At 40.4% G+C, this 23,992-nt stretch overlaps 1 protein-coding gene across 5 annotated transcripts in view; it reads right to left on the reverse strand.

The window, feature by feature from the left end:
- The window catches only part of per2 (period circadian clock 2), a 34,837-nt gene extending 10,845 nt beyond the window's left edge, over positions 1 to 23,992 (reverse strand). For 3 of the 5 annotated variants that reach the window (XM_026148679.2, XM_026148678.2, XM_026148677.2), the window contains exons 1-15: positions 23,812 to 23,992; positions 16,323 to 16,888; positions 6,742 to 6,834; positions 6,395 to 6,549; positions 5,783 to 5,904; positions 5,461 to 5,662; positions 4,445 to 4,496; positions 3,777 to 3,919; positions 3,217 to 3,295; positions 3,008 to 3,114; positions 2,759 to 2,912; positions 2,499 to 2,613; positions 2,123 to 2,263; positions 1,407 to 1,497; positions 1,093 to 1,273 (exon numbers count right to left, since the gene is read on the reverse strand). In XM_026148679.2, the coding sequence (XP_026004464.2) occupies positions 1,093 to 1,273; positions 1,407 to 1,497; positions 2,123 to 2,263; positions 2,499 to 2,613; positions 2,759 to 2,912; positions 3,008 to 3,114; positions 3,217 to 3,295; positions 3,777 to 3,919; positions 4,445 to 4,496; positions 5,461 to 5,662; positions 5,783 to 5,904; positions 6,395 to 6,549; positions 6,742 to 6,834; positions 16,323 to 16,771 (2,084 nt within the window). In that variant the 5' untranslated portion in view covers positions 16,772 to 16,888; positions 23,812 to 23,992. Of the gene's footprint in view, positions 1 to 1,092; positions 1,274 to 1,406; positions 1,498 to 2,122; positions 2,264 to 2,498; positions 2,614 to 2,758; positions 2,913 to 3,007; positions 3,115 to 3,216; positions 3,296 to 3,776; positions 3,920 to 4,444; positions 4,497 to 5,460; positions 5,663 to 5,782; positions 5,905 to 6,394; positions 6,550 to 6,741; positions 6,835 to 7,001; positions 8,541 to 11,239; positions 11,308 to 16,322; positions 16,889 to 23,811 lie in introns of those variants that run through there. The other 2 variants (XM_026148680.2, XM_026148681.2) reach the window with 2 other exon arrangements.

Genomic DNA, 23,992 nt, shown 5'->3' on the forward strand with positions numbered 1-23,992 from the left:
GGCTGCTACTTCAATCGTGAAACTGCTTAAATCAGCTGATCGGCTTTTCTGTTGGAGTCCGTGTCTCTCGTTTGTTTTTGGTCCACTTTGCGCCAGAAAGAGCAAACCAGCGGCTGAACAACAGCAGCACGTTTAAGCTTGATAAGCTGTTGTTAGAATTTATTTAATATTAATTTCTACACCAGGATCTTTTTCTACGTAGCTGACGGCTGGTAACTGTGCAGGGGCGGATCTAGCAAAGTTTAGCCAGGGGGGCCGATAGGGCATTAACTGGGAAAAGGGGGCACAAAGACATACTTTTCTTTCTTATTCTCATTTAAAATGTCTAGCTTTTAATAAATAATTATCTGACACCCAAAGTTTTAATTTGATGTAAAATGAATAGAAGTCAATTACTGTATATAGTGACTATTAAGTCTAATATATATACCCTAGTAAGCTATAGTACTTTTTACTTTGGGAAGGTACCATCTGTGCAGTCTGCAATTTTGTTGAAGAAAGATGTTGAATCTATTTAATATTTCTTGAAAAATAATTGATTTCTGTGCATTTTTTTTCACACTGCATCAAATTAAGGTTGATTACGTCGATTAAGCATCATGAGGTGGCGCGTGAGGGGTGGTTCCCTATTTTTTATTTATTTAATTTTGTTGTTGCTGGGAGTTGGAACCCTATTAGTTAGGTTGCTTAATATTTACGCTAAGTACTCTTTAAAATACCAGAATAGGGAGGATGGTGTAGGTCTAAGTTTATTAGATTGATCAGTATTGCTGAACTATGAAATATTTTTTTTGTATACAGGTATAACAGAATAGCTTTAGTGTAGTTGTTGTTTTAAACTTGAGTATGAACTTATACAAAATGCAGCAAGATATTTAAAAAACAGTTTTGTTGATTAAAAAACACTATATCGGATTCATATCGGTATCGGCAGATATCCAAATTTATGATATCGGTATCGGTATCGGACATAAAAAAGTGGTATCGTGCCATCTCTAATCCATTACGTATTACAGGAACATATAAAGTCCCTCTACATGGGATGGGCAATGCTAATGGCTGGCATTTTCTTCTAATGAGTCATCTCTGTACCTGATAACACTGTCCAGGCAGCTGATCTGCTGGTAGGAGTATACAGTCTGATCATTGAAGGTCAGGTCCTCCTGGAAAGAGGCTCTGCTCTCCTCCATAGGTGATCCCGCCTCCTTCCAGTTAACAGGAGCAGCCAAGTCTTTGGGTCGCACCACGGCTTGGCTCTTCTTCTGTACAGACTCTGCAGCAGACAAATTAGGCATTAGTGTCTAAGATTAATATGAAATCACATCATTGTATCAGCGACTGAACAATTTGCAAAAAATTAGCTCTGCAACCTAGCAAATATGCAGATAATTATTCACTGGACTTACTGGCATTGCTTTTTTTGTTGTCTGGCTTTGCCGTCTGCTGCTCTTCTCTCTTCTGAAGATGAATTCCCTTGCAGATTTCTTGAAAAGTTCGCTGGTAATAGACAAACAAGAGTCAATCATTTACAATCTGCTCAGACTTTTCATTCAAAATAATAATACAAGAATATTAAGACTAAATTCATATTAATCTTGGCTAAATTTGTTTCATAATCCTGAGGCAAAAGTGCTGTTACCCTGACCACATGGGTAAGGATTCACTGCAGTGAGCTGTAACAGTGACCTAATTCCCTTCCTTAGTCACTTCTTCGCCATATAATCAAGTGAATAATTTACTTAGTGGTTAGCAGCAACTTGAGGTTCAAGATTCTGAATAGTTTCACTGCCAACTGTTGAATAATCAGACGTCCATAAAGAGAAAGTGAGCATGACTCACTACTCAGTGCTCTTTAGACTACAAGCCACATTTACCTCGTCACACATACAGTGCTTTTTTTCTATACAACTCGAGAGCTTCATATCCCTTACATGCAGGGTAAGACTTGCCAGTGCACCTAACATGCATGTATTTGGACTGTGTTTGATCTGCGACATGCATGCACACGTGCCTTGTTTTCAAGGCTGCTGAACTCAAACTCGGATGCTAAACTAAAATGTCAAACAATAAATGCAGTGCATGCAGCGTTTAAGAAATAATGCATGTTTGTGGGTTTACTCACAGGTCTGGCTTTGCCCCTCATGTCCTCTTCCTCTTGATGCATCTTGTTGTACGACAGGCTCTCGTTAGAGGAGCCTATTTCAAGAAAGTGGTCGTTGCTGTGCAGACTACCATAGCCGCTGGACCCACTGTTATGAACAGGCTGGTTACATAAAAAACAAGACAAAAGAAAAAGATTAAACAGGAACAAATGAAGAGATTATTTCCAGGGACAGAGAGGACATTGCACCTGCAATAACAGTAACTGTTAATCTCCTTCCCTCGATCAATCCTTAGTCTGTGTAGGGTCTTGAAATGTTGCTCTTTCTTTTACCTTCCAACTGAATTTTTTTCCTTTCAGCTTATAAAATTTATATTAGTTTTGTTTTTTTCCTCACCTGTAGCAGGAGCCGATGGATCTGCTCAGTAATCTCCTGGACGTCAGAGTCCATGGTCTTCACCTCTTTGACGCCTGAGACTGGGCCCATAAAACTGTCTTCATTCACGGGGCCCCTGGTAAACAAGCACATCTTACGTGAAGCAGTTTTGTCATCCAATTAAGAACTTGTTTCTATAATGTCACATATGCCGTGGTCAAATATTAATCTAATATCGATTTAAATGTATGTATCAACTTGTTTAGGTAATAAATACTTACATGCGGACTTTGTGTCTCCCAATAACAAAGGAGACTTTGCGGCTCCAAGGATTGACAAAACTGGACCAGCTGGTGTCTAAGATGATGTACTCTCCATTTCTTGCACAGAACCTGATGGACGAGTGGTCAAACGGTTGGCCTGCACACTGGAGGACTGCAGAGGAAAATCAAACAGATTGAGACAGGCGCTGATTTCCCCTGCTTACACTGGATGTTGATGTTTCTTCTGTCAATTTTGTGTGGGCTCACTCTTTCTGTGAATAGCCAGCATGATCGGGCGGTCACTGGGATGCAGGTGGCAGAGGACTGGGGTGCCAATCAGGTCCTGTGGGAGGTACCCAAGAAGAGGTACTGCCCTGAAACAAAGTGCAGTGTTAGCAGCCAACATCACCAAATGTTTGCACCTTTTTCAGAGATCACTTAGTTTAAATTCAGCAGTAAAAGCATTCTTGGCTTACCTCTCATCCACATCCTGGAACACACAGCTTGGAGAGTGAGTGGTGGTGAAGATCTGCTTGTCTGTTGGAATTCTGGGTGCTTAAGGATAAAAAAATATATACAGATACAGTTCACTTTAATTTCTATAGCACCAAAACACAACGACAGTCTTCTTAACACACTTTTTTAAATTGTATGATGAAGACCTTACGGTGTCAGAGAGAAAACCCCAACAATCTTCAAGAAAAAGGGAAGTTTTAAGTCTAATCTTAAAATTAGAGAGGGTGTTAGTCTTCTAAACGCTGGCTGGGAGTCACTTCCACAGGACAGGAGTCTGAAAGCTGAAGGCTCGGCCTCCCATTCTACTTTCAGAAACTGTAGGAACCACAAGTAAGCCTGCAGTTTGATAGCAAAGTGCTCCATTAGGATATTATTGTACTAATAGGGCTTTTAAGATATGACTGATATCTCGAGACCTTTTATAGGAGGAGAAGAAATTTAAATTCAGCTCTGGATTTAATAGGGAGCCGGTAAAGAGAAGCCAAATTAGGAGAAACATATTCATATTCAATATATTTACCATCATAGCCAGAGTGGACCCTCTCAGCCAGAAGGAGGCAGCAGAACTGGTCTTCAGTGTGCACTGTATCCTGGACCTTCATCAGGTAAGGCGTCATGCGGAATGGATAGTACTGCAGGTCACCCTCACACTCCTTACCACTGCTGGATATTAGGCAAAAGAGGTAAAGTGAGCCAAACAAAGATGAGACTGGGTACATGAGTCAAGTATGGACAAATACCCTCTAGTTTAATCGCTTTTGGATTTTAGAATCTGAACACATGGGGGCGCTCTGTGGTCATTTTCCACCCATCAGTAAATAGGAGTGAATGTTTGTGTGCACAACTTTAAATAGCTGTTCTGTTTAAGGTTTTAGATCTCTGATGTGACCCCATAAATCAGACCAATACTCAAAAATATAGTTAAATAAAAGAATTCTTTAAAATAAAAGATTTAAAGAATGCTATAGAAGTCTGTGGAACATCCTAACAAATGCTAAGTGTGTTGTTAATATGTAAATGGTCTTTAACGCTGGCCTGGAAAAAGCAGCTGTTTACAGGTTTTTATGCATATGATGTCACAAACTCATTGAAAAAGCATCTAGCCTGGATAGAAAGTATGAATATGAACTAAGAGCAGGTACGAGCAGCAGATGGCCCGACACTGCATTTGACCCAGCACCCACCCACCTGATACGACAGAAAAAGGACTTCTCCTGCATGCAGTCAGGCGGGGACGACTCTGAAATGGGAAGAGAAACGTTTTAATTCAAAAGCAACACGATCCAGCCAAATGGTGGTGAGAGTCTGGTCTCCTGTAGGTGTCCAATGGTTGATTAATTCCATCAATAAACATCCTTTGGAAGCCCAGCCCTGCACTTACTTTAAATGAATTTAAACATACATGGTACACCAGCCAAAATAATTCCAGGCCTAATTGGGAGAAAGAGTAAATGATTTATGGAGTATATTTAGTCTTATTGAGCACTTTGTGTTACAAGCACCATATTTACCACCACCCTTCTGAGCTATTCCCCACACACAGGGCTCATCTGGGATTTAAATGCAGGACCTCTAAAAGGGTCTTTGTGCGTAAACAAGATTTAAGGCACCACACTGACTGGTGAAGCTGGCCATTATCCGTTACACAGAGTCTCTCTGGGAAAATTAAATGAAGGGTATTCATTATCCGATTTCAAACTGTGTCTTGGACATTTGCACGTTTTGTTCTTTTGTGGACTTTTAAAAGCTTCCCCATTTGGCAACCCATTATAATTTCCAGATTATGCTTTAACGACTGAGACAGCTCGATCTGTTCCATATAGCTGAGTGAAAAGGGGTAAACATCAGCGGTTTTAAATGGATAACTTGAATCCATTGAACATAAACTTAATAAAGTACCTCTAAGCCTCTTCATTATAGACTCTCAGATGTTTTTCTATTTCTGTGAAGTCTTTATATAGTTCTGGTACTTGTAATGGATGGTCTGACATCATCCTCTTATTACTTGTCTGAATTTAACTTAAACGCTCAAAAGCTAAGCCCTCTTGGATAAACCCATATTTGTACTTATTTGGCTTTTCTTTTGCTATACTGTAACTGTTCTTGAAACTATTGTATTGGAAATCTGTCCTTATATTAACGTTGAAATCCCTTCTGGTGGTCCATAAGAACAATTACTTCAGAGTTCTCTGTCGTCACCATACCTGCTCCAGTGCACATGCTCCAGGAGGGCAGGCGATAAGGCGTTGTGAAGCTGTAAAAGACGCTGACATCCTGCGGTGTAAGAAACTCCACAAACTTGGTGTTTCTGAACACATCTCTCTTACAGTTGAGGATGGAGGCAGCCTGGTCAGAAATGTAGACTATCCTTCCAGTGATAAGAGACACGGCAACTGCAAACATATCCTGTTGAAGACATGAAATTGTGGTTTGAGGAAAAAAATAATAATTACAAGACTTTTTCTTTGCATCTTTGTTATTGTTTAAGAGCACAAATCAGTTTTAAAAGCTACTTCAAGATCTTACATTGTTTTTGAGAGTGTACTCAGAGGTGATGCTATCGATCTCCTCTATTGTGTATGAAGACACATCCAGGCCTGAAGGCTGACTGTCATTGGTCATCAGGAGCTGGTAATACTCCTCATTGGCTGAAAGAAGAAATATACACAGAACATTTTTGTCAGAATATGCTCAAAATATAAGCTCAGAGTAGATGAAAACTAGCAAAACTAACAAAATAGTATCAACATAAGACTACCAAGACAGAGCTGATGTAATAGTCTGTAATCCTAAATCTCAGTGCTATGCTGAAATGCGTCGCAAGTAAACATCTGCCCACCCATTAACATCTGCAAGCATTTCAGCAGGAATGAGGTGAGCATTTACAGATCATTACCTGGAAACTGCCTACATAAACATTCCCTCCTGCTCAAAGTTATGCCTTTATTTCTTTTTGGGTTTGGCTTTGAGCAAATTCTGTAAATTGCGCAGAGGACATTCTTGTGGCAGAAATAGGAGTCAAAAGCAAACATTTACACACGAATGTTAAGTGTTTCAATAAAAAAGTAGCTACTAAGAAGGAGGAACAGACCACAGAAACAAGAGGAACTCAGACTGACGCTTTTAGACAGTACACACCTTCCATCTGTTTCACACAGCGAAGTGCATACTTCAGGGTGTTCAGCGTGGTCGACTTGTTATTGTGTCTCTTGTCAGCAGGCAGGTGAAACTTCAGCTCTTTCAGGGTTTTAATCACCTCCTTCTGCGTCTTGGCTTTGGCAGACTCCTCGCTACTGCAAGTTGCACACATACACGCACAGCGGCGAGTCAGACAAGGAGAACAGTCCCTCAGAAAGCGATTAAATAACAGGCACAATAGCTGGTTGTGTTATTATGTAAGGTGTTCTTGTGGCCCAAAGAGTGAGAATGTCCCGTGAAGTGACAAGAAGCTTCTTCAGTTATACAGCAACAGGTGGTGGATTTACCTGCAGCCGCTGGTTGAAGGGTTGTCCTGCTCAGAGCTCAGCAGGCTGAAGGCGTTTGAACTGCTCGGTGGAGATGGACTATGGGAGTTCGAACTGTGTGGGAAAAGAGGACAGGGACAGTTTAGTTTAACACTGCAAATGAAAGTCGACATCATCTTTATTATTAGAGTGCTGGTGTATATGCTTTAAGTGATCTTTTTGTACTGTAAAGGTGGGCCAAACCAACTCATAATTAAATAACTAAACAACAGGAAACTAACTGTAAAAGAGGTGACTTTCTGTGCATATGTTTTATATTTTATATGCACTTCTTGTCAGGGCTCTGTGGGCGGGCAGGTGAAGATGTGGATCCAAGTGCAGGACTCGGAGACGGAAATGTAACTGAAAACCACAGCTTTATTGCTGGCATCAAACAAAACATAAAGTGACCACTGAGACCAAAAACACACAGGCATAATCCGAGGGTACCACGTGACACTGAGCACAGGAAAACAGAGGAAAACACAGGGCTAATATACACAGGGTGGTAATCAGGCAATGGGCAACAGGAGGGAGACACAGCTGGGAGAAATTGGACTAACGAGACAATTTCGTTAACAGAACTGAACACACTCACATGAGACACAGACCTTCACAATAAAACAGGAAACAAGAAACCACTAAACAAAGACGCAGACAGACACATGCAACTCAAACAATTCATGAAACAACAAATCCTTAAACACAGATAAACAGAAACATGAAACTAATAATCATCATCACCACAAGCACTACAAGAGAATAAGAAAACAATCCATAATGCACAAACACACCAAAACTTAACAACTCAAAATACTGGGTCAAACACTTCTAGAGTGATTACATGACCCAAAAGAATATTGGATATCTAATAATAAAATAATAAGTACTCTATACTCAAGTTACCTAACATAATGACATGTAACTCTTATAATAAAGGAACAAGTATACTCAAACTCACAACAGGGTTTTTATACTTGAGCTAAAGAAAGCTGCTGTTTTCTGCCTTTGTGAATGTGAATCAGTGATCGGTGTCCCAGCAGCAGCTTCAAAATAGCTGGGTTACAAAAGAAGCTCTCTTCAACTGTAAGTATAGTTAAGGTTGGTTTTCCCTCTGTGGTGACCTTACATAAATCTGCATTGGGAGTGCAGCAAAGGGGTTTGGGTCTTTACATTTCTATATGTATTTTAGTCATTGTTCATGTGGTATCCAACTTTGAACTTAAAATATTTTACTCCTGTAGTATATTAGATCAATCTGTCTCATATGGTTAGGCCAGTTTGTTAAATGCTATTTCTGATTAGAGTTCTGTTTTGTTGACCTTTTAATGTCCCCATTTATTTCTTAAAGAGTCTGTTTGAATTATTATGTATTTTTTTGTATTATTTGTGTCTGATTTTTTACTCATGGTTTCCTTGGTGATGAATTTTCTGTTAGCTCTTGAGTTTCTATTGTGACTTTGTTATTCCTGCCTCAGCATGAGTTCATGTGTTTAGTAGTTATCCTTTGGGTTCATTCCCGTTTTGCTCTGATAGTTGGTCATTTCCTGTGCCCACTTTTATTTTTACTTCCCACCTTATCTCATTGGCTTGATTTCATTCAGCTGTGTCTTGTTGCCCTCCTGTTTCCACTTCCCCGATTACCTCGTTATGCATAAATAGTCATGCCTTCCTCTCAGTCTCTGGCTCAACATCTGTTATGCTTCTCAGTGTGCGGTCCTGTGCACAATTCTGTGATTACTCTGGATAAAACGGTGTGCTTTTTTTCCTCGGTCCGTCTTCTGTATCTTGTGTTAGAGCCCTAATTCTGCACAACCTGATGTCGACTGATGCATCTATACTGTACATGTATGACCCAAGGTGTTAACCTACAAGCTTAACACTACACTAATACAATAAAATCAATAGCGCTCGAGGACACTGACTCACTATCACGCAGCTTACTGTATATAACAAGCTTACCTGGCCAAGAATAGAAATAACCTTTACAAATAGCCTCTCCAAGCACAGGTGAGTCTCTAATTCTGCTAAATATAGACTCCAGCACCCACAGCTGGTTTTAGATTGGACAGCTTGAGCATGTATTAGTGTGTGAGACTTAGAAAGTGTTTTTGAAAGCAGGCTAGATTGCAAAGGAGCACTTACTAAGTCTGTGTGCCACTCTCTGAGCACCGCAGTACATAGTTCATTTTAGTTTCCACATAGATGTTGGCAGTAATTAGAACCTGAGCTGTGTCGCAATTTTATTATTATTCTGAGTTAGCTTCAAATCGTGCTCCATGAAGGACTCAAAGGTATCAAATATTTTCAATGAAAAAAGCTGTCTCTTAATTGGGCTAGGTAATATTGCAATTTCAGTCAGTGCTCAAATTTCCATGCCAATGTAAAAAAGTGAAGCTAATTTTGTGGAAAAAGTACTCAAGTACAAGTATCTCAAAGGTGTAATTAGTTATTTTCCAGTGACACAATATTTGAAATAGACAGCATTGGTGTAAATAATTTACCTAATAACATTTTATTCTTTAGACCCTTGGTGGGTTTTTTGTTTTTGTTTTTTTACTACGACATGCACCTATTACACTTTGATGCTGCATATATATGCATTTTTTAAACCCTCTTTTTCTGAATGACCTACATATATATATATATGTGTGTCAGCTGGTATTGGTCTGTCACAGATTAACTGGTATCACACCACAGTGCAGGCAGCAAGTAACAAATTTCCCACGTGTGGGACTAATAAAGGTTATCTTATCTTATCTTAATCAGTCAATCCTACTATATTTGTATAGTACCTCCAAAGCAGGTAAGTGCAGTTCAAAGTACTTCACAGAAGACTGACGTGGAAATTAAGGCAGGACCAGGAGTAATAAAACCTCACAAATATGATGCAATAATAAATTTAAGAGTAAGCTACCAAAAAGTTCATCTCACCATCATTTTCCCATTTGACTATAACTCTATTAGTATATTATATGCATTAATACATACAAACACAGTATTGTTAATGTTAGGGAATGAAAAAGGAAAATATATAATGTAAATATTTAGTATTTCACCACACTAGTATCTTCAAAAGCAACAATATGTTTCTGTGCAATTTGCAGGCACCAGGACACCAAGCTGTACCAAAGAAAAGGATATCAAAAGGCAGCAAAAAATAAAATAAATGTACTCATTGATACTTTTTTGACCAATTTGATTTAAAGATAAGAGCACCTGTTCTGTTGCAACACTACAAAGTCAGAACATAAACAAAGCAGCCAGTCCACTGCACGTATTAGCCAATAAGCTTGTCTAAAGACTATTAACAGCTGTCTGAGAAACTAACTCACCTGAGCTACAACTCAGCAAGCTACTATGAATAACCTCCTTACCTGACTAAGAATAGAAAACATCTTTACGAACAGCCTCTCCAAACACAAATAGGAGTCTAATCCGGTCAAATATAGCCTTCAGTACTCAGAAATACAACAGCTGGTTTTAGACTGTACAGACTGACCATGTATTTGCGTTGAGCAGCCTAATTCACATTGTGGTAGTAAGTCTGTAGGTCGTTTAAACTAGTTACAATAAGAGCGTGCTCAAAGAGGCTAGTCTGCAGCAGGGACACAAGGTGACAATCAGGGCAATGCCATCCTGTTTAATTAGGAACTGCACAATGACTCTGTGGTTTTCTTATGTTTCACAGACATGAATAAGGCCAGCGTAAGTGGGCCTAAAAGCAGGTTTTAAAATGAACAGTTCTTTACGTGAATGAATATAAGTGGAAAACAACCCCAGTTTGGGCTTTCTGGGCCAAACTGAGCCAATCCTGTTTAAGGTTCAGAGTATTAATGGAAAAAGAAGTCACATTTCTGCAGCAGGTGTTAAAACAGATTTATCTGCATGTTTGTTTAAAATGTAACATAATGGTCCAAAACCACAGAACTGTATTTTCTACTATGTGCATACTGGCAAAAGTTAATTCAGATGAAATGTCAATTTTTAATCATTTCACCCTTTTATTACCAAAGAAAAGGATATCAAAAGGCAGCAAAAAAGTAGTTGCTGAATAACTAACAGCCAAACTATTGTCAAAAATGACTAATTTAAATCTGGCCACCGTTAAATTAATTGTTTTAACAGGTCAAAGTCACAAACATAATCAAGTTTAGTGATTACAGATTAGGCAGCTGCAAAGAAGCAACTCACATGTTCTACTAGGTAAACTAACTGCTTGACAACTCAGTCCTGTGGCTTGGAGGAGATCAAAATAATGGCTTCAGTTACCGATCGGAAAGGGCAGCAAGGTAAAGTGATGAAAATATTACAAGTGTGGTGTCCACTTTAATGGATGATCATTTTTCTTTAGGTGGGTCTTTGCTGGGATGCAATGGTAAACACCATGTACTCTTAGTAACAGGTTGTAGTGGGTGGTGTTACCTCATACAGACTTATTTAAAACTACTACTTTCTGTACAGGCTTTGTTCTCCCTACCTTTTATGAGGTTTTCTTCCAGGTGTTCTGACCTCCTCCCACAGGCTAAACATTTTAGGCTAATTTGTGATTGTAAATTGGCTGTAGGTGTGAAAGTGAGCATGTGTGATTGTCTGGATCTCTGTGTTAGACCAGGGGAGTACCATGTCTCATCTCACTCAAAGTGATCTGGGACAGGCTCCAGATGAACACACAGTGAGAGGGAGAGACAGAGCAAACAGTATCCTGGCAAAGGCAGAGAGGAAGAAAGGGACAGAGAGCGAGAGAGGAGAAAGCAACCCAGAGGAAGCAGAGATCGTAACTTGGAGTATGGATCATTAAATTCCACAATTAACTTAAACTTCAACATGTTTATTATTAATTAGTTTTTGGGAGTGATTTAATGCCCACTGCCCATGGGTACAAAGAGACTGATATTAGTTTTCCTACAAACACTGGGGCATATTGGCATTTGTGTGCTAGTTTAGCTCACTGGGTAGAGCAGATGACCTATATTCTGTAAGGCTAACGCAGAGACCTTGGGTTGAATCTGCTATTTGCGGTGTCTTTTCTGGCTCTTTCTTCCAGCTTTTCTGTCCTTTCTCCACAGTCATATCTCAAAGAAGGCTAAAAAGTTCAAGATAAATATGTATAAACTGTCAAATATCAGTGGTGCACTGCACTGTATCCGCTATGCGATACTGACTCACCTGAACTATAACTCGGCAAGCTGCTATGAATAACCTCATCACTTGGCTAAGAATAGAAAACATATTATTTACAAAGAGTCTGTCCAAACACGATTAGAGCCCAATTCTGTCAAACATTGCCTTCGGAAATGCAACAGCTGGTTTTAGACTGTACAGAGTGACCATGCGTTAGTGTCGACACGCTGATTCACAATGTGGCTCTAACTCTGAGTTATTTCAATTAGTTAAAAAAAAAAAGAGGCTCAAAGAGACTTAAATTTTTACACTGTGCACCAGAGACAGGAGGTGATGATCAGGGTGAGGCGGTCTTGTTTAAACTGCAGAGCGACAAGTTTTTATGCGCATTTGAGAGACATAAATAACCCAGGGAAGCCATAACACAGGTAAGTTTACACTGCAGTGCGCTTAAAAACAGTGGCTCATTCTCTACGACGACTATAAAGCTATATGAACTATATGAATAGTGAGAAAAGACAACAAGAAATGTGACTTAAAATTTTTATTTTCTTTTTTAGGGAGTTGATTAAAATAGCAGTGTACGAGTGATATCCAGTTCTGGCACTACATGGTAATTATTTCTACAGAGGAGTATGCAGACGTGACGCACGTACTCCTACACAGAGAGTGATTGTAGGGATGCAATTTTCTATTCAAAGCCTTTTGTCAAACAGTTATTCATTCACTGATAGCTGTGCAGATTCTTTATATAGTTAAACTATTTACTCCAAAGAAATATATTTTAGACCCATTTCTGACTGACTTCCTCTTTGGAGTACTGATGGAAAGTAAATATCTTTACAAACGGAGATTTTTAACCTTTTTATGTCTAAAATCCTGCATACATACATGGAAACACCTGTCCACACTAAGCGATAAATACTTATAAAATATATCTTTTATATCTTTCATATTGGTGCATTTTGATACATGTCCTACACATTTGATGCACTGTGATCCAGAGTTGTTAAAGACTAAAACGTGAACCTGTTTCTTACTTTGGACTTTCCCTTCCTTCAAATCTGCGTGCTGGCTTATCTCTGTATGTCTGGTAGATATAAATCTCGACAGAAATGTTAAAAGCTGAAGAACTGGTGGCAGTCACCCACGCTCGCTAAAATGTGGGGCTGTTAACTGAGTTATATCAGCCGACAAAGATTTACTTTTTCTCAGAAGACATTTTGACTTGTCGCAGGAGAAAAAGGACAGGTGACATAACAGTGGCTCTTCTGGATTTGGCTGTACGAATAATTTCACACCTATGCTTTTAAAGGTCAAATGTCTGCTCCTACTCTAACACATATAACACTATTACTTGAAGTACATTCCCCTCCTTGCTTCACTCTCGAGCATCACAGGTGGATAAAGTGGGATATTAAAGGGGAAAATTGAAGGATACTCCTGCAGGTCTCACAACATGAAACTGTCTAACAGACCAGTGATGGACCTGAGCCTGGAGCTACAGGCTCAGAGAGAGTATAGTGTGTATTTATTCATTAACTGCTTTTACTTTTGTCCCCTTTTCATTAATTTTTTGCTTCAGTGTATTAGAAGCATGATTTGACTTGAGTTCTTACTCTTTACACAAAATATGGGGTGAAATACCAGCCACTTAAGTAGGTGCACATGATAACCTGCCTGTTCGTGCAAATATCTAATCAGCCAATCACCAGTTCAAAGCTTTAGACATGCAGACATGGTCAAGATAATCTGCAGAGGTTCAAAGCAAACATCACAAAGTGGAAAAAAGGTGTTGTAAGTGACTTTAAATGTGGCATGATTGTTAGTTAGGCTGGTCTGAGTATTACAGAAACTGCTGATCAGCTGGGATTTTTCCACACAATCATCTCTAGAGTTTACAGATAATGGTCAAAAAAGAGAAAATAATCAGTGAGCAGCAGATCTCTGAGTGAAAATTGTTGGTTGATGTCAGAGGACGGCTTCAGCAGATAGGAAGGCAACTATAACTCAAATAAGCACTCATTACCAAGGTATGAAGGCGAATGAATGCACAACACGCTGAACTTTGAAGCAGATTGGTTACAGCAGCAGGTTGCACTCCTGTCAGCTAAGAATGAGAAACTGAGACTCAAATTTGCACAAGGTCACCAAAATTGAACAGAAGGAAAACGACTCCCAGTCTGACAAGTCTCCATTTCTGCTGAGACATTCAGATGATTGGGCCATAATTTGGAGTAAACAAGTGAAACATGAAAGCATGGATCCATCCTGCCTTGTATCAGCGAATCAGGCTGCTGACGGTAAATTGTGGGGAATATTTCCTTGGTACACTTTTGGCTGCTTAGCATCAACTGAGTATCATTTAAATACCACAGCCAACCTGAATACACAAAGCTGAAATCATCTCACACTGGTTTCTTGAACATAACAATAAGTTCACTGTACTCAAACGACGTCCACAATCACCAGATCTTAGTGCGATAGAGCACCTTTGGTAAGTTGGTATCCATATCATGGATGTGAGGCTGACAACTCTGCAGCAAATGTGTGATGCCGCCGTGTCACTAAGGACCAAAATGTCCAACCCCCTTTTGTCACTTAAATTTTGCTATTTAAATGAGGAAGGTGAATGAGAAAGAGCAACAGATGCAGGTAGCAAGGTACTAAACACAGAGAAAGACGGAGTATTTTTTAGATGCTGAGGGAAAAAAATAGCAAAAAAACTGGTACAAAAGGTTAAAAGTTCAAATAAAGAGAGCGGCGTGAGTAAGAAGAGGGAGGAAAAAAAAGTAATAGCATTTTTTGAGGGAGGGAGCTATTGCGTGCGAGGCGCATATGGACAGGAAGAGGAGCGGTTTTTAAACAAATAAAAAAAAAAACTCCATAGTGAAAAGATCAAGTGAGGTAAGCCAGTCAAGGCTGAAAGTGAGGCAGTATAACGTCAATGCCTTCCACTTGGCCGGCGCCACCCAGTAAACAAAGACAAACATTTTGTTGCCATAGAAATGTCAAGGAGCTGGCGAGCATGACACAACCCATCTGCTATAAAGAGACAGCCAGCATCCAGTTTTCCTACTGGAAGGAATGATCGTTTTTATTTTTTCCACTGCTGTAGTCATGCCTTGGGCAGGCTGCACTGCGTCTGAACATTTTTTAAATCATGATGAAGTCACGTCTGCACGTTTGTGGAGAGGCAGGGGATTTTAAATTTTTTTCGTACTTTAGTCATTTAAAGTTTTCTTTGAGAAATGCCGTAACCAACAACTCTTCAGATACTAAGGCTGTGATGTGACTGAACATTAAGTTAAACTTTAAGGTGTGCCGTGGACAGTAAGCAAACATTAACTCTCACTCAGAGTGAGAAAAGTGAACATTAGAACACATCTGTAAACATAAATCCAGAAAAACACACAGCATGCTACCCTTTAAATTCTCGTGAGGATCATCTTTAAACATAAAGCTGAAACCACCTCACAATTCATGAAAATAGCCTTTATAATTAAACACTAACCACACAGCATCACAGTACAAGTGTTTGCATTTCAACCTGTTTACTCCAGAACGAACAGAAGCGTGGAGCACATGGACGTATCTTGCCAAAACATGTTTTTTGTGTGTCCTACATAGAAATCAGCTCATGTTTATCAAGTTGGATTCTTTTATAAAAAGTGCAAAAAACAGACACCAACTGCTCCTAGTATGACTCACTTCTATGCAATGTGAGCTGGCAATGAGATCTAGTTTAGGGAGTGAGAACATGTTTGCGGTGACACTAAATAATGTCAAATTAATCCTCATTTGGCAAAAGTCCCAACGTAACATTTTATGACAAACAGGATGTGTACAATTACATTTCAATTGGGCTTCTGGGGCGAAGAGCACGACAGCCATCACTGAAGCCTTGGTTCACTCACTCATCTACATGCATTAGCCAATGGGGGCGGATGCATCAGCTGCTGCTAACTGCATTTATTATGACTGTGACATGTTGATGGTCAATTTTTATGCCGATTGTTGTCACTCATTAGCAAAGGGCAAACGTAACTACGTAAGAGGAAAAAGGAAAAAGGAAAGAGCATAAATAACCCAGCACAGTTTTTCCCATGAGGAAAGCTGGTGTTATCTTCGGATTGGCATTTTTGGCATTTTCTTTTTTATCTAATGGGGTCTTGAAAAAACATTTATCAGCTGCTACGGTAATTTGTAAGCACAGACACAGACTGCTGTGATCATTCTTTTTGTTGAACTACCTGCAGATTCCCAAGATAGCAACCTCGGGTCTTGACCCCATTTATTATCTCCTACTGCTGGCTTGTCAGACCAGCCAAAGACTTGTCAAAGACGCAGTACTTTGGTTGATTGTCTGTATGTGCTACTATGCAAAGACGAAGCGCAACCCTCATAATGGTTTTATCATTCCCACAACCACCACTGACCTCTTATTGCTCTCAGAGGATTCAAGCAGTGCCGAGTCCTTGCTGTTGCCGGTGGAGCTTCCCATCGACTCGTGGCCGTTGCTGTCGTTTCCATGACTTTCATTGCCGTGGCTTTCATTGCCGTGTGATTCGGTCCCACTCCCGCTCGATCCGCTACTCTTCATCTCCACATCCTCCTCGGGTAGTGACCGAGAGCGAGTGTTCTTGCGATGGTTGTCTGGTGAAGCGGGAGGGTCCTGATCGCTGCTGTCGCTGCCCTCAGAAGGGAGGCCCAGGTCAGGCCTACCTTGGCTGAAGGCACCCATACGGTGCAGCTGTGCCATGGAGCTGCACCCTGAGTCCCCCCTTGGGATAGAATTGCATGAAGTGGACGCTCTGCAACTCGAGGCTCCATCCTGATCTTCCAAACCTGGGAAGCAGTAGGGCTTGGAGTCTGAATCTTCTGACATCAGGAGATCTACACAGGCCTTGTTCCAGGTTAGTTTACTAGATGATAAAAAAAAAACCCAATTACCCCATTTTTACAAGGGTAATAGCCGAGGGAAATAAAGAAGAAGTGGACTGATCTGCGGAGAGAAAGAGAGTACACATGTTAGTAATGAAGTAAAACTTGTCCATTCCACATTTTATGACTGCATTATATGTAAATAAATGGGTAATATATGATGGAATGAAGTGATAGTGGAAAAAAAAACCCTGAGTCAACTAAGTTTTGATGTGCTATTATATTATTGTTAATGCCAACAGAAATTGAATTCAATAGATGCCTGGGTGAAGCAAGGTCAGTCAAACACATGCTTGCGAGATTGGTCAGGATTACTCCAAACCATACGCAATTTGCATTTAATTAGTCAAAACATAAAGAACCCACCAGCATTTCATTTGCAGACAACAACAACATATTTTTAGAAAGTCTTTGAGACACAAATCAATGCTGCGCCCATCATTCAAAAAGCTGTCTCGTCGTTGTCTGGTATGAAATCAGAGCACATTGTGCTCTTTGACCCCTGACCTGTGAAGAGCCCTGCAGATTCTTCTCTGATGTACTGTAAAAATGGCTCTGTGGTACAGACAGCGTGGCCTTTAAGAACAGCAGGCCTGTCCCATGTGAGCCCACCAACCCTTTCAAAGGATCTTTCACTCTGAGACACATGAAACGCCAGACAAGCTGAATGCCATCATACACTGCAGGCCAACAGTGAAGGGGCTTTGGCCTGTTTTCTGTGGTTTTTTGACAAACTGTGCAAAATCTGTGCTCTTTTAAATAATGATGCAGTACAAAAGCCAGATTCCCAAATACTGGTGGTTGGAATTACTTCTGGTTACAGTAAGTGACGCAGAGCTCGGTGAGAACATCAACAGTGTCGTGTTTGGAGTAAACAAGAAAAAGGCCATGGTGATGGCTATGATCAGAAGAAGCGGCTAAAAGTTTTTTCCCTCAACAGGCCGTTTCTGGAAATTGATTTATCAGCAGCGAAACTCTTTCTAAAGGGCAGCACTTTGAATCACAGCTAAAGACTGGAAATTTACAAGAGAATTTGCACAGTCAAATCAGTCAGGTGAGAACCTTTGTGAGAGTCACGTGTATGACATGTGCAAGACCAAATGGTATAAAAGGCAGATTAAAAAGGCAGTATGTGCTGCTTCACTCTGTAATGATACAGAATTAAACTAATTACGCACAGTGATGCAGTGTAACCCATGGTTTGTATGATTGCTTTGGTGTGCAAGAACTTTTCACTAAACTAAGTTCAAATATTGTTTTTTTTTTCCTTTTAGTCAAAGAAAGATGAATGTTCCCAAAACATATATTCAAACTTGAGATTTACAGTCATTCAAATAAAATCTTATCAGTCACTCAGTTCTGTTTCTGGGCAGCATGTTGAAGTTAAAGCCACACTGTGCCCGTGTTTAACCTCTAGTCTTGGATGCCTTCCAGGAATAATCTCCCTCGTCACTAGAATGCCTTTCCCCAGCCGTGCAATGGAAAATGTCTATATTCTCCTCAGCCTGAAGACACACGGCAGCTCTATGCCCTCCTTAAGTCACTAAGCCCGGAAGCAGAAGTGGATTTAGCCTCACAGAGTTAGCTTTTCAACGTCAAGCCCATAGAAGTGCAACGACTTTTACGTAGGCAGGTGTTTGGATGTCACTAATGTTTGTTGTCTATTGATCTGGTAATAACCTGTTTGAAAGGTGTGTGTGTGTACAGTATGTGACAAAAAAGTTGCTGGCTTGACAAAAATGTGTTTTTCATGTTGTTTCTGATGGGTTTTTAAAACTGCAGATTTGTCCTACTTTCTACTCACGTTGCACCTGATCGATAAGTTCGACCATCATCTGTTTGTCTTTTACTTAAAATAGAACACAGGTCAAATTAGACAGAATGACTGACAAGAATTGAGCAAGCGCAGAGGGATTTGATACTTTTCTTAAAGCACGATACAACTAAAAACACAAGGACCACACAAGCAGCGCGACTCAGTTTCTCAAATTCACACAAAAATATTATTAAAGATACAAAAAAAAGAAAAGAAAACAGAAAAATTTGGCTCATTGAGCAGTTTAGAGTTCAAGGCGAAGGTTGCAACACTGACCTCTTGACTTTGCATTAAAAACGTTATCACTTACTAAACTTTTATTGCATGTGTGCACGTGATTGTCTGCAAATCGGGCTGGCCCATCGATTGCGCAACATCACACAGTCATCCTTACTTTGTCAAGGGTACTGAGGTATTTGCATTAATAATGAGCAGCTCTGTTGGCCTTTTCAAATGGCAGAAAGCAGTTGGCAGTCAGCAGCCTGCATATCCCTGACATGCTGTGAAGTAGGCATATTCTCTCTGTGAACTGGGTCAACGTACAGCCAAATAATAGGGACAATTAAGGGACAAGTGAGCAACTTGTGTTGTAGTTTTTAGACTGCTTGGCAAGCTTAACTGGAGCAGTGAGTTTGGCAATGACTTGTCATCGCTGCAAAGTGAGATGAGCTTTGTGGCTTTTTTTCAGTCTTTCCTTTCACACAAAAAGTCCATCATGATGCACAGCGGACATTATAAATGAAAGAGTTTGTTAAACCCAACATAGTGTACATACTGAACATTCTTCACTGACCGCTGACCAGTTCGTTTTAGTTAAATGGATGGGGTTTTTTGCAGGCGCTGCTGCAGAAGCAAAAAATGCAAAAGCAAGTCTGGTCCAAAGTTGAAGAGCTGACTGGCAATGTTTCTAACAGTCACAAAGTCCAGGAGTTCGCACTGGTTGCCAACTACCTACCAAACATTGACCTCTATCGCTCATTATCATGCCAGTTGGCTCAATACCAGCAGACAGTCGGTTGAGAAAGATACTAAGAGAGACGGTTACCAAACACGAGCAGGATCAGATACTTAGAAAAGCTAAGAGAGAGAAAGTTCATCCATCCTCAAAAATATTCTCCTTGGACTAGATGGACTGCTTTAACTGTCTGTTCTTCACTTTGTTAGGTATTCAACTGCTTCTTAATGCAAATATCTAATCAGCCAATAACATAAGAGAAGTTCGATGCATACCGGCGTGTCGACATCGTCAAGACAACCTGCTGAAGTTCAAACTGAGCATCAGAATTGGGGAGCAAAGGTGATTTAAGTGACTTTGAGCATAACACATTGTTGGCGCCAGACTGACTGCTCAAGGATTTGCAGATAGTGGTCAAAAAGCAGACAGTTTCCAGTGAGCTGCAGTTATCTGGGTGAAAATACCTTGCTGATGCCAAAGCTCAGAGGGAAATGGCCAGACTGCTTTGAGCTGGTTTGGAAGGCAACAGTAGCTCAAATAACAACTTGTTACAACCAAAGTATACAGAAGAGTAGTCATGAAGTCAATGGGCTACAGCAGCAGAAGAGCACACTGAACACCACTCCTGTCATCTAAGAGCAGAAACTGAGGTGGTGGTGTAAAGAATGTGAAAGCATTTTTGTTTTTGTTTGCTTTTTGGATCAAGGCCCCCATAAAATACACTCCATCAAATTCTTATTTGGATGGAAGGCTAAGAATGTGAACAGAGACCTGTCACATGTCTGAAAGTAGGCTACATAGTACATGATGGTCCAGCAATGACAATCCAAGCTACTCTGGCAACACTGAGAAGTTTATGTAATTTATTGCTCTACACTACACTATTTTGTTTATGGAAGCTGAGGACTTACTCAAAATAGATCCCCCTCTCTAATTTTTATTTGCGTAAAAGACAATTAACAAGAAAGAGTCAATAAACCCATGCAATAAAAGTCATTAACGGTGGTTCATTTTCAGCATTTACTCTTGGCCTACCACCTGTTAATCGTTTCTCAAAAAAGCCCATGGATGTCCGTTTCTTCTCTGTAGTCAAGGTTACCCGAGGCCACTTCAGCATCTTTGATTGTTCCTTTTTTCCTGTCATTAACTGGGTCTTTACCATCCAGTTGAGCTGCCAAGGAAGCAGAGGAGAGAACGAAATGGATTTCCTGTTGCCCATTAAGAAACTAATCATCATTTTTAACTGGGTAAGCTCGCAGGGACCTTGACTCATACTCGTCCCTCACGTGACATTTGTGCAGGGTTATCTTTTGGTTATCTTTCACCAGCTTTGCATAATCAATACACACAGGCAGTGACACTATTAAGCGTGAGTTACAATGCAGTTCTTGTCAAAGGAAGCGGTCAGGAAGCCTTTATATCCTCCACTGAGGTAAGCAGACGAGGTAACAGGTGACAAACAAGGTAAGATCAGAAACATAACGCAATTACAGCCTCTGTATTAGCAAATCTTCGCCAACACTTTCAATCCATTTAATGCAATCAGATTCTTCCGGGAACACGATGCTCACTTGGCCTTTCTGAATCTTCAAGGACAAAATGTCCCATTTAGAGCTTAAAACATTAAAACTAAGGTTGTAATTAAGGTGGCAAATTAAGATTTGATTACATGTGTTCAGCCCCCTGAATCTATTCATCGCTCTAGTCGTCACCGCAGTTTTCCTAGACGGCTGGAAAAACAGACTGTCTGCAACATATTTCCAGATAACCTTGGTCCTTCTTAGAGTTTTTTTCTGTTTTGTTGCTGGTCTTATTCAGAGTTACCAGAAATATTAAAACCTCCTGCTGCTGACTTAAAAAAAACCCCAACAGACTCATTGTTTAAAAAGTCAAAACTCTTCCAACCTGAGATCCTAACAATAAGACTTAATAAGATCCACTATGTTAGGTACAAATGTCACCGTACTGGTAATACACTGTGAGTACCAGCTGACTTCCAGATGTTTTAACTGCTACCTATACAGGAACCTGAGATTATATCATAATAACTCTCACCAAAAAAAACAAACCATATTACCCATTCCTTACTGCATATTGCATGCTAGACTTGAAATTGAATATGAAAAAGTCCATAAGATCAAAAATGCTCTAGCTTTACAAACAGCTCCATATCAAGCTGTAATTTTATTTCATAACATTCATTGATACTCTGTGCCATCTGCTCACTACGTTCCCCTTCGTGTGATTTTTATGTAATTCATCTTTTCTAGGGGAAATAACCAGCACCAGATTACACAACTGTGCCAAGTGAAAGACGTTCTAAGGATTCATTCATAATTAATCTTTACACACCACAACTGCATAATTAATATGTTTATTACACTTTAATTGGACTCAAAACAACTCGTATAACTGCACAGAAGTAGCTGCAGATTTATGTGCATCGTGCAGAAGGAGTCCATTACATTTCCATTATTATCACACAGGCAGTGTTTCTCAAAGTGTTTATGGCACTCTGCCCCCCTCATGATGTCTGAGAACCTCAGATTCATGGGGTTGCCCTTGAAACAATGATGCAATAATGACTTTAGAAGCTTAATATAAAAAATAAACACCACTTCAAGATATTTGTCCAATGATTTGTTTTTGTAGGCAAAGTTCTTACACCATCATTTGTGTTACCACAAAATTTAACTGCATGTTTAAATTAGCAGATGGAGGCTGAAAAGCCTAATTTATAAACTACCTATAAGTACTAAAAGAGAGGCTAAAGGATTTAGTCTCAAGGAGTCTGAAGTCTTATGGATTTAATGTGGGGGTTTCCACCAGTGTGTGAATGGTGTGTCTTGCACACTTTAATATGATGGTATGTTTTTACTTTAGCGTCTCAGTTCTTACATGCATGCAAAAAAGTGCAAAACAATGACTTGTATGCACCATGACTCCACTCACGTGCAGACATGACTGCAGTCGCTCTTTGGGATTATTTCATAATTCCCTGACCTACATCTGTCCTTGATGACAGCTCAAAAACTTGCGGTAAATAAGACTCGCAGTGCGCGCGCGCACACCTGCAGAGACCACCTAAGACTTTCTTTGCTGTAGACCACCAGAGTCCAAGCAGAAAATTCCAACTATTTTCAGCACGACTGCATCAAAACTGCTGCACGTTTGCTTTGGCACCTTTCCCTTAGACTGTCCTACAGCACTGTGTGCTTTAAGATGTTTTTAACTATTTATCATAACAATAAACTCCGAGTGACATATGGTTAAAAAAAAGAGAAAGAAATCTGCAAATTCATCTCCTGCTCCACTGCGATTGTGGGCAGGGAGTGCTGTGCCAAGGCAACCGTTCTTATTGCAACAGTAAAACAAAAATGCATAAATGAGATCTCCACTGAGCCCTATTTGCGTCACTCATCTTTCTCCTCCCTCCTCAGTCACAAAGGGCAAGGTGAATACACCCAAATTAAGCCTTCCACGCAGACACTTCTTCCATTAATTATGATCCACATTTGCATGCCGCATTTTGACTTGTCTTTATCCTCTTTTAGCAAAATTAAAAATCAGCATTTACTTTGTTTTCTCTCCAGTCTCCCTTGTAAGGACTTCTGTTGCTGCTGCTGCTGTTGAAGATGAATGAATGCTTTCATATAAGGATTGTCTCACTGTAGCGAATACCAGCAGCCTGACTCTGCCTATTCAGAAAAGCGTGGCGCACAGCCCAGAGGTTTTCTAATAGGAACTGCGTGTGAACTTCTGCCATGTGCTGCTGCAGTAGCCTCTTTATGTAAGTCGTCAGGAGTTTTCATGTGTCAGTGACACTACAAACAGTGCGCCATATGCGACTCTGCCATCGCTGCCCTATGCATCTCCGCCGCTGTGAAATACCTGCCAGATTAAACCCTTATGTTAAAGGTCCTCTGAGCGCAGGCCACCACCGGTATTTCACCTTAAAGTGCGGCGAGTTTCGTTCCGCTCCCGCTGTTACATAGGCACAGCTGGTGTCCCGTTGGAGTCTCCTGACCCCCACGGCAACACACAGTTATGCAACTTTCACCTCCCGCGATCCCACAGCAGAGCCTTTTTACACATTCAGAGCACAGCTGGATAAAAGTGGAGTCGGCTTCACCCCTACACGTTCTACAACCCGGAGAAGCGCTGCAGCGTCTTACGCACCAAAGAAAGATAGAAAAGAGAAACTCCCACCAACCTGACAGAAGGCTGATCGTCTTTAGCTCCGGGTGTCTCCGGGAAATAAAGGCTGGCCTCTGGTGTAGTTCTGCGGTTGGATCCGTGCTGCGATGATTAGCGGGTCCCGACAGCCCTGCGTTCGTCTCTCAGCGATGCCCTCTACCCCGTCCTGATTCCCACTCACACCGGGACTCTGCCCT

Source organism: Astatotilapia calliptera, chromosome 18 (assembly GCF_964374335.1).
Source record: "Astatotilapia calliptera chromosome 18, fAstCal68.1, whole genome shotgun sequence".
Lineage (NCBI taxonomy): Eukaryota > Metazoa > Chordata > Actinopteri > Cichliformes > Cichlidae > Astatotilapia > Astatotilapia calliptera.